The sequence below is a fragment of the Pseudopodoces humilis genome, chromosome 1, assembly GCF_049639895.1.
Source record: "Pseudopodoces humilis isolate 2021_Gansu_Grassland_sample_001 chromosome 1, ASM4963989v1, whole genome shotgun sequence".
Lineage (NCBI taxonomy): Eukaryota > Metazoa > Chordata > Aves > Passeriformes > Paridae > Pseudopodoces > Pseudopodoces humilis.
In genome coordinates, this window is record NC_142200.1 from 24,216,863 (window position 1) to 24,232,505 (window position 15,643).

The following is a 15,643-nucleotide window of genomic DNA, read 5'->3' on the forward strand; positions in this document are numbered from 1 at the left end:
TATTTTTAAGGACACATTTTTCCACAGCCAAACTGCCTACTCACTCTGTAGCAGGAAAAAACCCAAGCTGTCTGCAGAGCAGGGACCAGATGGAAAGCTTTCTGTACTTCTTGCTGGAACACCCGGCAAATACATGTAATTTTTATATATGTGTTTTTTGTCGACCAAAGCAATCTGGGACGGAATCTTAGCTAGGAGGTTTTTTTGTCTTCAAGACTCTGCTAGCATGGCAGTATTGCTTCTCAGGACCAGAGTTAGGCTATCAGCCATGCTCCGCAGCAAGAGAGAGACTCTTGGGCCCTGCAGTCTCTTCTGTCCCAAAGACTTGTCCTGAAGCCAGACCTATTTTCTGTTCCAGCTTTGCCTCTCTCTGTTACCTGATTATAGGCAAGTCACTCAAACCTTCTTGAAACCTTTCACACACTGTATATCCTGTCTGGTCTAGATCCACTACAGATTGCTAGGTCTACCAAACGCTACGTTGCAGACAGGAGCCAATATTTGTGTTTCTGTAATAAAAATTCTGGGAAAGAAGCTACTTTTCACCATGTGTTTGTGCAGTGCCTCACGCCAGGGAGCCCTGATCTATTACAGATAATAAATAGACATTGAATTGCTTATCTTTCTACCAATTCTGGTTCAGAGGAAGATAAGATCATTCAACTTCAGAAACCTTCACTGGCCTTTTTGTGCATATTTTCTGTATTAATATCAAGTAACATTTAATCTGTTAAATTTTAAGTGGTACATGGTGTACATGTTCAGTACTGCCAACACCATTTTTCAATAGATATGCTGTGCATATTTGTTTTAAGCATCAGTGTAAATATGATTTGATAATTTTGAGTTACTCAGGCTCTCTGAACAAATTTGTCATAATTTAGATCTTTATTTTTTAATACATCTGTAATAATTTATTTAAACTTGCAATTATAAAAACATCAAAGCCTAATTTTATACTATGTTCTAACAAAACCTTTTCAATTTAAATTATAATACTGAAATATTTCTGTTGCTGATGGAGGAGGCTAAGATACTGCCTAAATACTGAAGGATAGAAGGCCCAATCCAAAACAAGAATGGAGCATGTTTCAGATTCTGAAGTGTAACAATTTAGGGTAGTGTAAGCTGGTAATGTCATGTTTTTTTGCAGTCAGAATTTTTCTGGTTGAGAACTGGTTTGTATCTCTCACATGCAGAGGTACAGAAGTCTGTCTACAGGCATCAGCACCAATGTGCTGCTGTAGGTGCTGAGAGCTGCTAGCAGAACAGAAGCTCTGCACAATCCTCTGTGTCTAAGGCCACGTTGGTTTCAGAGTCTCTGTGAGTACACTTGAGTTGCCTTAGGAGCCTCATCTCTTCCTGCTCACAATAGGGAGAATATTGATGTTTCATTCTGCATTCAAAATTCATTCTTGTTATCTTCCCAAAAACTAGTACTTGTGTATCAGGGCCATGGTGACCAGAAGCAGTCTGCACACTTGATCTACCTACAGAGAGGTTCTGATAAATCTTCTCCCAACAACCTAATTATTTGTTAACATATAGTTTGATAAAAATTGTTTAGAATAGTGTTTTGAGCAGGTTGAAAATACTTGAGCTGAACTATAGATTTTTAAATACCGCTTTTCTTGACTTTGAGTTAAGTATTTATCCAAATATTGCTTGGTGCTATTACAAGCCCAAATTATAAGGCATGTCAATCATAGTTCTCTATACTAACTTCTGAAAAATTAAGCAACTGAGTATATCCATGTTTAATAAACATATTAAAAGCTATACACGCTTGTTCTGTGCAAAGAAAATCTGTTCAATCTATTCAGATAAATTTACCTGCAAGTGTTCATGTATATGGTTAAAGGGCAAGTATGAACATTTCTTTAGGAGGAAGTGAACAAGTGAAATAAATTACAGTTTTTGTGGAACAGTTCAAAATTTGGTTGTCTCTAGGACTATCTATACATTAAAAAGGTCCTTTTTTTTGTGATAGTGGATAAGGAACGCAAATATGTTGTTTCTTCCTTCATTACTCACCTCCTAAGTAGGGCCTTCACATTTCTACCTCACAGGCCTGCTGAGATGTGATGATACATCTTTTAAGTACATGCCATTAGTCAAACACTAGATCTGATTCTTTTATTTCTTCCAGATATTTATTTGCAAATATATGTGAACTTCTCCAACTATTTTCTGCCATGCGAGTTAGTTCGGGTAGTTGGGTGTCCTGACTTGTATTCTGTGTGAGCTTTTTGAAGAAACAGTGAAACTAAAACAACTGAAAAACCCTGTTCACAACACAGTCAGTTAGTCTATCTCTCTTATAACTGAAAGAAAATAGATATATGGTTCTTTCAAAAAATATTTCTGTTCTGTGTAGATCAGAAAGGACTTCCATATTCTTACAACCGTCTTGCCATCCAAAGATGAATGAATAACTGATAGCAATTTCTACTTTTTTCTCCACTGTTAAAAGTTTCATATGTATTGACTATTCAGGCATTTTTTGTGACACAGTGGTTCTGCTCTTACGGTACAGCAACAGGTGCTGGAGCAGTTGCTAATGTTACAATGCTAATAAAGTAATTTACCAAGATCCTGGGCTCAAAACTTTTCGGAACATATGTTTTTTGTTTGGTTCCTTGCACATTACTTTCAGAACTTTTTTGACTTCAGAAGTATTTTCCTGCTTAAAAAAGAAGGAATTTTTTGTTTCTGTTTGTTTGGGGTTTTTTTAAGTGGGAGTTATTTCAAAAGCAGAGGAAACAGCGGAAGTTCTTTGTCTTTAGTTACTAAAAGTTATGAAATTTAATCCAATACTTGAAAATTCTTAGGTGAAAAAAATCATCGTGCAGTAGTGATGGAACAAGAGAGGTCAAGGCACATCATTTTATGGTACAAAATATAATTAGGTAAAAATGAGTGACCTTTCTTAGTATTAATGTTGGCGTGTGCTGCAAAGAAGGGAAGATGTTTCCCAGGATGTGTAACTATCTCTGTAGAGGGAAGCAACATACGGTTCCACCTGTTCTGGCAAAAAGTATGACTAAGTATGACCCCCGTAGATGGGCAAAATGTGCTGCCCAGGGATCAACGAGCATTTTCAGTTCTCTTTGTCTGAGTCCTGGCAATCTCCAGGCCATGACCCAAGTCCCAGTGGGGCCATGAAAGAACAGTTAGAAATCCTTCAAACTACATCTGGCTAGGAGGAGGATTGTAGCCCTCTGGGTGATTAACTGAAGCTCTGGAATGTGAGATTTTGTTGTAAGCTTTATCTTAATGTGCAACTGCAAGTGTAATGGGAAAGCTGAGGGCAATCCTATCCTCAATCCTGTTCTCCCCAAGGCCCTCAAAGGATGGTGACTGAGGCAGCTTATAGAGTTGCAGATCCCCTGGTTTCAGACAATTTCTGAGTACTAACTGCAGTCTGAGTGGGAAACAAAGTGTTGTTACTTGTTGAAAACAGCTGCTCCATAGGAGATCAGGTTTTAGATAGTAAGAAAGCAGAAGTCAGCCAAAGCAGTGCTTTTTCCCCTCTTTAAGGATGTGGCATGCAGATTTGGTTTTCTCACAGCATTTACTGTTTTCTTTTACATTTTCGGTGAACTCCCATCCTTCCATACATACTCAGTATAGCTATAGCCACTTTTGGAGGCTGCCTGCTTTCAGGCATCTAACCACTAAAGTAGCTTTGAATGATGGCAACAGTTTCCACTCAAAGTAGGCTTCCCTCTGATTTCTTATTTTTCTTCTTCATCTCTGTTGAAACTGCTTGCAAGCTGCCCTCTTAACACGTGCTATACTCTTGCAGGCCAATCTGCCCCTGCTGCAGCGGGAGCTGCTGCACTGTGCAAGGCTAGCCAAGCAGAACCCAGCCCAGTACCTCGCCCAGCACGAACAGCTGCTTCTGGATGCCAGCACCACCTCACCTGTTGACTCCTCAGAGCTGCTTCTCGATGTGAACGAAAACGGGAAGAGGCGAACTCCAGACAGGTGAGCACCACTGCACCTTTCATACCCTGCCCAGAGTGTCTGTAGGCCCAAGAGGCTGAGCTCCACCAGCACGGGGGGAACATGTATGTGGGTGCTGGGGGCATACTCAGATGGTATTCCCTGGGTGCCTTCAGGCCAACCTGGCTGTGAATGTTTCCAGAGATGGCACATCCACCACCTCTCTGGGCAACCTGTGCCAGTGTTTCACTGCCCTCTGTATTAAAAATTTCTTCCTTAGACCTAGTCTGAATCTACTCTCTTACTAGCTTAAAATCATTATCCCATGCCCTTTCATAACAGGCCCTACTTATGCATGTCTACATATACATATTTATATGTGTATATGTAGAGAGAGCTACATACATGTATATATTCCGGAGTATATAAATATAATACATGCACACACAGACTCAGTCACCTCAGGACATGCTGTGGTCATATCCACACAGTCAGTGTGGATGGTCAGCCAGTACTGTAATACTTTGTGCACAGTGTTTCTGTCGTGAAGCTCCATATGCAAGTCCTTGGCATCTGATGTTTTGTTGAACTCAACAATGTTGAGGAGATTGTGAGGAGAGTCTCTAGGCATTTATATTGGGAAGTACAAGGCAAACCCCAGAGCACACTCATGGCTTTGACTACTTCTGCTGTGCCATATTTCCATACCCATACATGGAATATGCATATTTATTTCAAATATGGATATTTCTTTCAAAGAGGAGAAATGTTCACTGAAATCTGTTTTATTGTTTGGCTGAGGAGAGTCTATGCAGAAGTGGGGCAAGTGAATGCATGTGTGTGAAATACAGTAGCTTTAGGGGTATAGAACAGTTATTATTTTTTTAGAATAAAGTTCTTTGTTTAATGTTACAAGGAAATTACTCTTGTGGTTATTTACTTTTAATTGTCTTCCTATGCTAATGTTAGAAATTCAGCTGGCATTTACATTTTACCTTTGGGAAACTCAGGTATTGTATTTTTCATTGATTCATTTGCCATGGGTTTTATAGTGTGGAAAACTTTTATTATGCTGTTCTGCCAAATACCACTACCTGTATGCCTGAGGAATGCAAGTGTCATAGTTATCCTTTAAATGAAAAAAATTATTTGCATAGTCAAGAAGCCTTGTAACTTTGTACAGGTGACAGTTTTGTGCTGGAACAGGCTTGAATGGCGCATTCAAGCAAAGAAAACAAAGTCTGAAAGCTCACAGTAAAACTTTAGACTTCCCATAGCCAGAAGTGAACAGTAAAATTTGAAGTCACATAGCCATTAGATAGAAAAAGATGTGAAAGTATTTGAAATTAGTTTGCCTGAGATTGTGTTTCAAAAAAATTTACTATGGACCAGAGAGAAAATTGAGGCATAAGCAGAAAAGCTCTTTTTATATGTAGCTATCCTCTTTTCACCAGTTTCTTCAGACAACTAGATCAAACTGAAGCAGCTATTGGGGTTAACACAAGCATGTTTCTGCACCCCAGAAAGATGATTAATTTTTGGGCATTTTACATGTATCCTCTTACCATGTGCGATGAAATAACTTTTCCAAAGCTGAAATTTAGCACCTTGGGGCAGTTCTGCATATCCTCAAGTTTTTGCAGAGTAGTGTACCAAAACATCTGTTAAAAAGGCCTTCTAATATCTTGTGAATAACTTAAATGTTAGCATGCAGTACTCCGGTGTCAGTAGCAGACACAACATTTTTCCTACAAAGAGATAGACACACATGAAATTATCTTGTAAGCCAGTGAGGTATTGCTTGACAGACTACAGAGAAGAGGGATGTGCCTTCCTGACAACCCTAACTCACTTTTTTTCCTGTTAGTAGAGAACAGTATTATTCATATCTTCCATAAGACTACAGAGGAAAAATGCAAAATAAAGTATTTCCTTTGCTTTCCATCATTAGCATTTGGAATAATGCTCCCTTTCTTTGAGACCCTGTGTGACAGTGCTGAATTTTGGTTATTTTGTAGTAAGTACGGTCTCACCTGTGTTATCTTCTGTCCTGCTTGTGAGGGAGAAGATGGGTGATGCAGGTAGAGAACAGAACAAGAACTTTGTCATGTAAAGACCATGTTGGTTTTTATAAGAAAAAGGACATAAGATTAGCACATAAAGGGACTAGCAGATCAGGAGAATATTTGATTTTAAAGTCAGCCTTCATCTTTTAGTTAAAACCGAGGTTCATACCTAGAGAGATTTGGGTATGGTTTATGAATTTTCTTCTCAGCATTTCCTTTTAGTTAAAATATGTAGGTGCTCTTGAAATTTCTAAGTCTTTGCTTTGCAATAGGTGCCTTTGGCTTCACAACTGAAGTCTCTCTTAGGCTATGAACAACTTGAGGAGCCTTCAGTTCCTCCACAGGTAGTATTGCAGCTTTTGGGGTGAGGGGTAGACAGTTTAACTTCTGTTGTTATGGGTAAGAGCCTGTGTTTGAATTCCCAGGGTCCAGGTAGGGTGTAGTGTGGGGTGTCCCACTGGCCTGCACACTCTAAGGCGTGGCAGCTTCTGTCAGTTGCAGCCTGAAATTCAGCTGTGATTCAGTGGTGTTTCAGAAAAACTCATCCTTTCTTTTTGACTCTGCAACTATTTGCTGTAATGAAAAATGCTCACGTGAAAAGAGACCACCCAGTGCACTCATTGGAATGGTACCTTGAGCTTAAAAAATAAGTTGGTTTTGATCATTGTCAAGCAACCCTGTCACTGGTTAGTCACATCTACTTCTCCATTGCCTGTGACTATAATAAAAACTATACAGAAAAATATACGTAGTAGTGCTGGCTGAGCCAAGTTCAGTGGAGTTGTCTAGTGCACTCAAGAACATTTGTGCAACAGATTTAGTAAAAAGAACACGATGCTTTTGGAAACATTCTTAAATTTACTGAATTGGAATCTGCATACCTTTTAATTTGGATAATGTAAGTAAATCAACCACAAAAAACTATCCTCAGAGGCAGAACATGCCTAGACTGAGTGAGTATTGAAACCAAATACTTGTCTGGCTTTATACTCATTACACTATTAATTATTTTAATTGTTTACAGAGGAGCATGAGGAAACATCTGGAAATATAGATACCTTTTGTTTAGAAATATAAGTAATTTTCAAATATACTAATAAAAATTCAGCAGAAGATATCAAACATACTTTAAGGAAAGGGTTTACTTTGACTCCGTGGCTAGTAAATGAAAAAAAATTGCTCAAAGGCCACATCTTTTCAGGAGAACTAAGTGCAATTGGAGTAATTTTGATTGAAGATGTGTGTCTTACTGAAGTAAACTGTGGTATCTTTTTCACTTCCCAAGGTATATGACATAGATATATAGATATATAGTTATACACAGGCACGTATTGTATATAATATATATGTTATATATATATACATACACGTTTATATTTTTCATTTGAGCACGGGTAACTGCATACCATTGATTCCAGTAGAGGTAGAGTACAGTAGAGGATTAGGCAAAGAAAGTGGAACATGTGTTACATGTAACCACAGCTGCGTCATGAATTTTGTTAACAAAAATCCGCATACAGTAATTTTTTCTGCTTATAATTTCAGAACTTTTTTTTGCATATCCATTTTCCAGTTCTGGTTATTTATCTGCATATCCAAGTCTACTGTATTTGAGGTTTTATAGAGCAATCTGACAGCAGAGCTTCGTGTTTTACTGAATGTTTTCTTGGTGCATATGGTCTGACACGGATGAGCAGCCACGGTGAGATTTTGGAGTCTATTAAACTAGCTCATTAAAAAGATCAATCTGTTTCTGTAATAACACTGGGAACCATCAGTCACTGCAAGAGAAGAAAACTGACACCTGAGGAGACAACACATTTTGGTAATTTGTTCATGACATGTCATGAACAAAGTGTTCACTGTATTTTGTTTACAAGTTTGGAGTTTACATTCTACTGTAGTAAAGCAAAGGAACTTGGACCACAGTGAGTTTTTATTTTGCTGAAGGAATGCTTAATTATAAATCACATGATCTTAAATACATTGGCAACAAAAAACTTTGTGTTAATTACTCATCCTTTGAGCTTCCTGGAAAGGGCTGATGGTATGTGAACATGTCATATAGTGACTCTATATTTATGACAGCTGCCTACAAAGTAATACAGAATAATAAAAAATTCTGTTAGAATAGCATTATTTTGGGTGAGAAGAAAACTAAAGTGGCCATGATTATGTTGTGACTTTAGAAAGGCTGCTGTGGTTGCAGTACACTTGGAATCCATGACAAGAAATACATGTTGAAAGTACCTGGTCACAGAGATCAACTGTGATAAAACTGTTAGGTAAATCTTATTTGAAGAGGCTCCTCAGTATCTCAGTATCAGTATCAGGTGAAGGATGTTCACAGCTCTTACATCTGTGCTCCTTGTATGCCATGTGTAATCATGAGGAATTGTAAAAGAATTTTTGTAATATGGGCTGTTAGCAAGGCAGAAAAGTAATCTTTTCTGTAACACAGTATTATAAACAACTACTTTATTCCAGCAAAGCATTATTATTTATTAGTTCATCAAACCTTTATTGGTGGAAGTCAGTTTAAATCAAAGCATCTTGCACAAATAGTAGATGAACAGCTTTGTCTCATTCTTGTAAACTGACTTTAGTGTTCTTTGAAATTCATGTAATACTCTTGATTAGGTGAAACCTAATTTTCTAGCCAAGGCACTTTTGCATGGTCAGATTTTCTACCCAGGAAATTATCCATAAATTGCCATAATTTAAAACTGAAATCACAACCTACAAACAACATAAATTATATTAAATGGGTACAGGCTAGAAAGTAGTGTCTATTCTGCTGTCTTTAATCTGAGTAAATCATGGTTTCAAGTAAAATGACTCCTTGTTTGTTTATAGCTGAAGGACTCCATCTTTGTCATATTGCCAATTTTCCAAACAACAGTGTTGATTTATAGGCACATCAAGGAAAATGTGGCCAATGGGAGTAAGAAAAAAAGTGTCAGCTACGTTTCCTACACATTCACTGTTATTTCCTCTATACAGCTTGTGGTTACTTTGCAAAAACAGATGAAAGCAGATTAAAATTGTGATGGTGTTATATTTGGAACTACTATTCACATGGGTGTGCCAGTTACTGGGAAACAGGAGTGCTTCCTCAGGCACCTGGGTAAATGTCGTTGCCCCAAGGGGGTGAGACCTAAAAGAATGCGTAGGACTGAGATCAGAAGTGGACCAGTAGGTCAAATTCAGACCACCTGAATAATGGCACTCTTCAGTACCTTGTCGTTTATCACTCTATTGACTGTATTCAGATATAGTAAATTTGGCAGCGATTCCTGTTGTGATGAGGTTTTCTAAGTTGTTATCTTTTTATATATTTTTATGTGGTGGGAACATGAAATGAGTTTATATACAGTCTCATTCTGGTATTCCAGTAAGCTGTTTATTTGGTCAGTGCAGAAAATATAACAACAAATTGTAAATTTTTACACCTAGAAAAGACATGACAGCCATTACCCATCGTAATAGCAAAAAAATTATTTCAGTAAATATGTTTTCAACAGTCATGTTAGTTTCTGTGTTAGTCAGAGTTCAGTGGATATGCTGGTGAGTTTTCCAAGATGAAGTGGTGCATTCTAATTAAGGTAATTAAGTACAGAGCATTCTTTGCTTTACATAAACATACCTGTACATTTAGGTGCAAGTATATGCATTTGTATGAAAATACCTGGTTTTAACATCAAGCTGTAGTGCAGAAAAGGAAAACTGGATTCACACTTGTCCCAGTTTTATGCCTTTACTTTTCCTACATACAGTGATCAAAAGCCAGTGAGTTATTTAATTATTTGCTTTATTTTATTATCTTATTTATATTTTATTATTTATGACTTTTACCCATCTAAGTTAGAGAAAATTCTAACAACACTACTAAAGGACTTAGGTGAATTCTTAATTTGCCTTGTACAGACAGGAAAGTCCATTTATTTTGCATACATAATATTTTGATAACTGGAAGATTGGCACAATGAGTTTGAGTAAATACATGCAAAGGAAACACACCCCACCAGCTAAATACAAACTTGTCTTGAGGAGCTGTCAGAAATATCACCACCCATTGGGAGCTATTGCAAGCAGTTATATCATGCCAAAAGTAATAAAAAATATATGATGGACCTCAGGTTTTCTTGGTTAGGAGTTTTCACAGCCATGCTGTATTTCTTTTGTAATGAGGTACATGCTCCACATTAGCAAAGTATGTCTTTTATATCTGCCCAAAATTATAATAGGTGTCCTGCTGTGATGGTGAAAGATTCTTCCCTTTTTTGCCAAGTTATAGTTTAGTTACATATATATATATATATATATATATATATATATATATATTAGTAATTTTGGTGAGGTCTCTGAGAAATTGCTTTACTCCTTCTGGAAACAATGCAGCCCATCTTTTAATTTCTTGCTGCAAGTTACAAGATCTTAATCTGATTGTCTCTCCCAGAGGATATTGGCAATGATTGGGTTTCTTCCTCCTTCTCATTGGTGGTAAATGGGAACCTGTTGAGGGGTGACAATTAATACACTGAGTTTTTCCACACAGACAGTCCCTCAAGGGTGGTTTATTGGTTTCTGAGGGAAGGTTTGTTGTAGGACAGTTGGTTTTACCAACAGACAAACAAGAAAATTTGCTCAAATTTACCTTTCTGAAAAAGTGTCAAAAAATTGGGTTATTAGTAGAAATGATACATTATACCATCCATTTCTTCCAGAGGATAAAGTTGTTTTTTTTTTTTTTAAATAAAAAGGATGGACTATATCAGCAGTTTAATAAAGGTTTTTGGAGGGAGGAATGAAACTTCAGTTTGCATTTTTCATATCTAATAAACTTTCTAATCAAAGCTAATATTTTGTAGGTTTTCTTTATTCACATGGTTTAAAAAAAAAGCAAACAACAGTATTACAATGATATGAAATTTCCCCAAAAGGGTTGTTAACCTGTTGAAGTAATTCTAGATGGGTTTGTTTTTTGCCTTTGGGGGTGGGGAGGGTCTTTTGTGGGGGAGGGTTTGGTTTGGTTTGGTTATGGGGTTTTTTTGCGTGGGTGAGGGTTTTTTTGGGTTTTGTTGTTGTTGTTTGAAATTTATTTTATTTGAGAAGTCATTCAGAATTCAAAGTTCTCATGCAGAGGTGTCAAGTAGAGATTTATTTGGAAATAGGTGATTATGAATTGAATTAAAGAGTAATTAGAACATAAAAAACCCTGTCTTCTCCTCAATAGCTCTTTCAAATTCCCTGAGCATGAAACCCGTGTCTAAGACTAATGGAGAGGGAATTCCTGAATGTTCTGGGGACTTGAGTCTAACCACATCTTCCTGCAAAACTAATGACAGTCACAGCACCTTTGACTGGAATAGTCCAGATGGTGCAAAATCTCTGAAGGATGCAGTTCTCATCATTTAGAGTCAGTTCTTCCCCAAAACCTTTGTGTGACACTGATCTTGATGGGAGCTCATGGCATGCTGAGCTTCAGCACACTGACAGACTGCTAGACTTTCTGGTATCCTCTTGGAAAAAAAACATTTCTTGAACTGAAGATTTCTCCTAATCACTATAAATCACTATAAATCACTATAAATCACTATAAATCACTATAAATCACTATAGCATTACTGAAAGTAGGAATTTCTTGGTCCATAGCTTCATGTATCAGTTGATGGTTTCACCTTGGCAATTGCATGTGTTTCCACCCCATCAGTCTGTGATGTCAGTGAAGGCTGCTTGCTCTCCAGCCCCTCATTAAGTGGCTCTATCAGAAGGCTCACCCCACTAGTATTTCTCATGCTACAGGGATGGTTAGACAAGGTAAATAAGTCCTTTGTATCTTTCGATTCAGCAATGTTATGAAATGTTCTGCAACACCACACGTTTGGAGCAAAGTGAAAGAATAAACTTTAGTTCCTGAAGCTGCCTGTGTAGGTGGGGGTGCATGTTCCCAAGCTCTAATCGCTAAGTGAATTAAAGTTCCTTTACTTTGTTTTTCAGAACCAAAGAAAATGGCTTTGACAGAGAGCCTTTGCACTCAGAGCATCCAAGCAAGCGGCCCTGCACTATTAGCCCAGGCCAGCGGTACAGTCCAAATAATGGCTTGTCTTATCAGCCCAATGGTCTGCCTCATCCCACCCCACCTCCACCTCAGCATTATCGTTTGGATGATATGGCCATTGCCCACCACTACAGGGACTCATACAGACACCCCAATCACAGGGACCTCAGGGACAGAAACAGACCTATGGGTAAGGCACGTTGATTTTCTACGTTGTTTTTTTAGGTTTCTCTTTCCCTTGTAGCTCTATTTTGTGAACTGGACCTTTTTGTCTGATATAGCAAAAAACAAATGTTTGTCCAGCTGCTTCATGTGGCCTTATTTCAGATCTGTGTTTGTAAAAGTGGATTGAATTGTGTCTCTTTAAGTAAGAGGGTCAGAAGCAGGAGGAACCTCTGTTTTCAAAGCTTCATGGATGACATGGACACTCAGGTGTATGGCAGGCAAGGATAGGTAGAGCCTTTTATTTTTCTTCTAATGTCAGATTTTTGATGGTAGTAACAACTGTATAGCTTGATTTCAGCTTAGAACAGAAGAAAATTGTTATCTTTCAGAGAAGTGTTTTGTGTGTGACATCTCCAGAGCGTGGGGATGTCTGCGGGAGGATGTGAACAGCAGAAGCACCAGCCACACCCCATGCAGCACTGTTTGATTTAATGGGATGCCTGATGCTCTTGGATTTTGCTTCACATCTGCACTTACTGTTCATCCTTGTTTTAAACAAATCTTCAGTAAAAGAGGAACACTTACAAATACTCAGCATCTGTATAGAGGAGGCTAAACAAAGAAAAAGTGTTGGTTCCCTTTGAGTGTTGATAATAAATGCTGGCTTGGTTGTATCATGTTGTCAGCTGCTCTGATATATGTGCTACATTTTAACCACATGTTGTTTAAACATCTGTGAGGGGATGAACCCTTAATGATGCTCTGTTGACATGGTAGTAATTCCTATATTTAGTGAAATAACACTGAGTTTATACTAATATTTTTTCAACTCTCTGAAGTACAGCTAGTATTATATGCACTGAGTTACCAAATAATTGCCTTGCTGACTTCAGGTATTGCAAATGGAAAATTATATCTTTTATTAATGTTATATTTATGCATATAATAATTGTACGTAGTCAGAAAGAGCTATGTCCATATTTAAAAGGTCATCTTGCAACCTACAGAACTTACAGAATTGAGGACATTAACTTGAACAAAACAGTAGCATCTTGTGTGGGGAAAAGTACTAAAGAGAACTTAGTAAAATTTCAAGAAGATTTTTTTTTAAAAATTTTTTAATTTTTTTTTTTGGGTGGCATTCCTGAACAGGTAATATATGATGTTTTAGTCTATAGGCTCTTTTTTCTTCTGCCTTTTTTTTTCCATAGAGGACTTCCAACGTTATAAACATAATTTGCTCCTCTTTGGCAGGGTTGCATGGCACGCGTCAAGAAGAAATGATTGATCACAGGCTAACAGACAGAGAATGGGCAGAAGAGTGGAAACATCTTGACCATGTAAGGGCTAAATATCCACTTATGTATAATTGTCTGAACAGAGACCTAAGATAGGAATTTAAAATTTTTATTTCAAAACCTATCTGAATTCCAGGACAAGTTTTGAAAGCATTGCTGATTAAATCAGAGTGCTTGGTGTTCCCCATTAGATAGTTCATACCAGGCCTTGCTAAGTGTCTCCTGCAATGTCCTAATTATTACAGTCTGCCGAAAGAGAAATGGACTTTCCCTATAAATGCTGGATCTGGGTCTTGGATTTGTTCCTGAATTTATTAGCTCTTGTAAAATTTGTAGGCACCACTTCTGAACCACATCTTGAGTCCTCTGTGGTGCTATGTAATACTAGTGGTAGGGCTACAGCCTGTTCAGTTGTTTTCTCCTTGTCTTTGCTCTTTCTCCTGTAAGTCCCTATCTGTATAGTTTAGGATCACCAGTTAAAAAGGGAAGGGATTGTCATTCTTAAAACAAGTCTAGAATTTTTCAGCTATAGTTAGCAGAGAGTTAGTATAGTTAATAGGGAGGGACTCCTTCATTAATAAAACCCATGCACTCAGTACATAAATGTTTTCTTTATTATTATGTCACTCTGTGAATAAAAAATTCCTCTTTGTTTCTGTGCTCCATCCTCTGCTGTGAATAGTTGTTGAACTGTATAATGGACATGGTGGAAAAAACTAGGCGATCTCTCACTGTCCTACGGCGATGTCAAGAAGCAGACCGTGAGGAGCTGAATTACTGGATACGACGGTACAGTGATGCAGAGGATTTAAAAAAAGGCGGAAACAGCAGCAGTAGTCATTCCAGACAGCAGAGTCCAGTGAATCCAGATCCAGTTTCATTAGGTACAGTATCCTCCTTGAATAACGTGTACTGATTCTCTTCAAGCTCAGCTAAATGATAGATGATGTTTGCATTTGTTCTTCTGATTCTTTTGTTACAGTGATGATTCCTCTCTGCTGTCTACTGAACTAATTATAACTCTAATGCCCAAACAGTGGTGTTTCTGGGTGGAATGGCTTGAGGTTTTTTGGGTGATGCCTGGTAATTTGCTTTCCATTCAGCAAAGTCTGAAAGGGTGGGGTGGGAGGGCAGACTGTTGTGTAGGGGTGGGAGAGCAGTGAGATGTGCACTGACTCTCTGTCCCTTCTGACTCCTCTCACCTGTTTAAAAAAATCTGTAGGTCCTTCTGGATTGTTTACAATTTCAAACAGAGGGCTTTCACCTTCTTAAATCAAATTACTTAACTTGGAAGATGTCTTTTTAAGGAAACAGAGTTATAACGATATAGGCACTTCTTAGGTGTGCTTGGTTTCTGTTTAAGAAAAGAGCAAGATCTGGGATGCTCACAGTCATGCACACACAATCCTCCTAGCTCTGTGTCCATCACTGCAGCTTGTGCAGGTGTGTCTGAGGAATGTTTGTTGTGTAGTTCCATGGACCTGTTCAGGCCTTGGCTCATGCTGCAGAGCTTGAGCTGGGTGGGCTGCAGCCACCTTACACGGACCAGGCCAAACAGCTGGGCTCTCACCCCTGCAGACCTTCACAGTCACTCTTGCATGGTACTGCACACAACTACTCTGAGGACTCTGCTCTGTAAAAACAACCTTTTACTTTGGGTACTTTCTGTAAGTTATTAGTATTTTGGCCTTTTTCTTCCCCATCTTCTCATTTTTGTGGCAGATATGGTTAAGAAACATCTTGGTGATACATTTTTATTGCTCTTTGCTCTTTTGAACACAACCGGAGACTATGCTTGCTTGTCTCATATTGTCGTATAAAAAAATAAGTTGTCTGTATCCAATACCATCTACTCAAAATCATCATAAACTATGCTCATTAGTAGAATTGCATATGTGTGTTATTTTACAACTATATTTTAATTGTGTTTTCCTTTTAAAGTAACGAAGTCAAAAATTTATTTAATTGCAAATAGAAAAACATAAAAACAAATCTAATCCCATCTCCATCATTCTCTTGGTAAATTTCTAGAGTTATTACTGTAATATTTAGGGCCTCTTGATAACAAATGTTTTTTTGTGTGTGTGTATCAAATTACCTGAGTC

The 15,643-nt window shown here is 37.9% G+C and overlaps 1 protein-coding gene across 6 annotated transcripts in view; it reads left to right on the plus strand.

The window, feature by feature from the left end:
* RUNX1T1 (RUNX1 partner transcriptional co-repressor 1) overlaps positions 1-15,643 on the plus strand; it is a 116,461-nt gene that overhangs the window by 74,829 nt on the left and 25,989 nt on the right. For all 6 annotated transcript variants that reach the window (XM_005517030.3, XM_014256352.2, XM_088054719.1 and 3 more), the window contains 4 exons: positions 3,809-3,990; positions 12,015-12,265; positions 13,495-13,580; positions 14,221-14,422. In XM_005517030.3, coding sequence (XP_005517087.2) covers positions 3,809-3,990; positions 12,015-12,265; positions 13,495-13,580; positions 14,221-14,422 — 721 coding nt within the window. The remainder of the gene's footprint in view (positions 1-3,808; positions 3,991-12,014; positions 12,266-13,494; positions 13,581-14,220; positions 14,423-15,643) is intronic.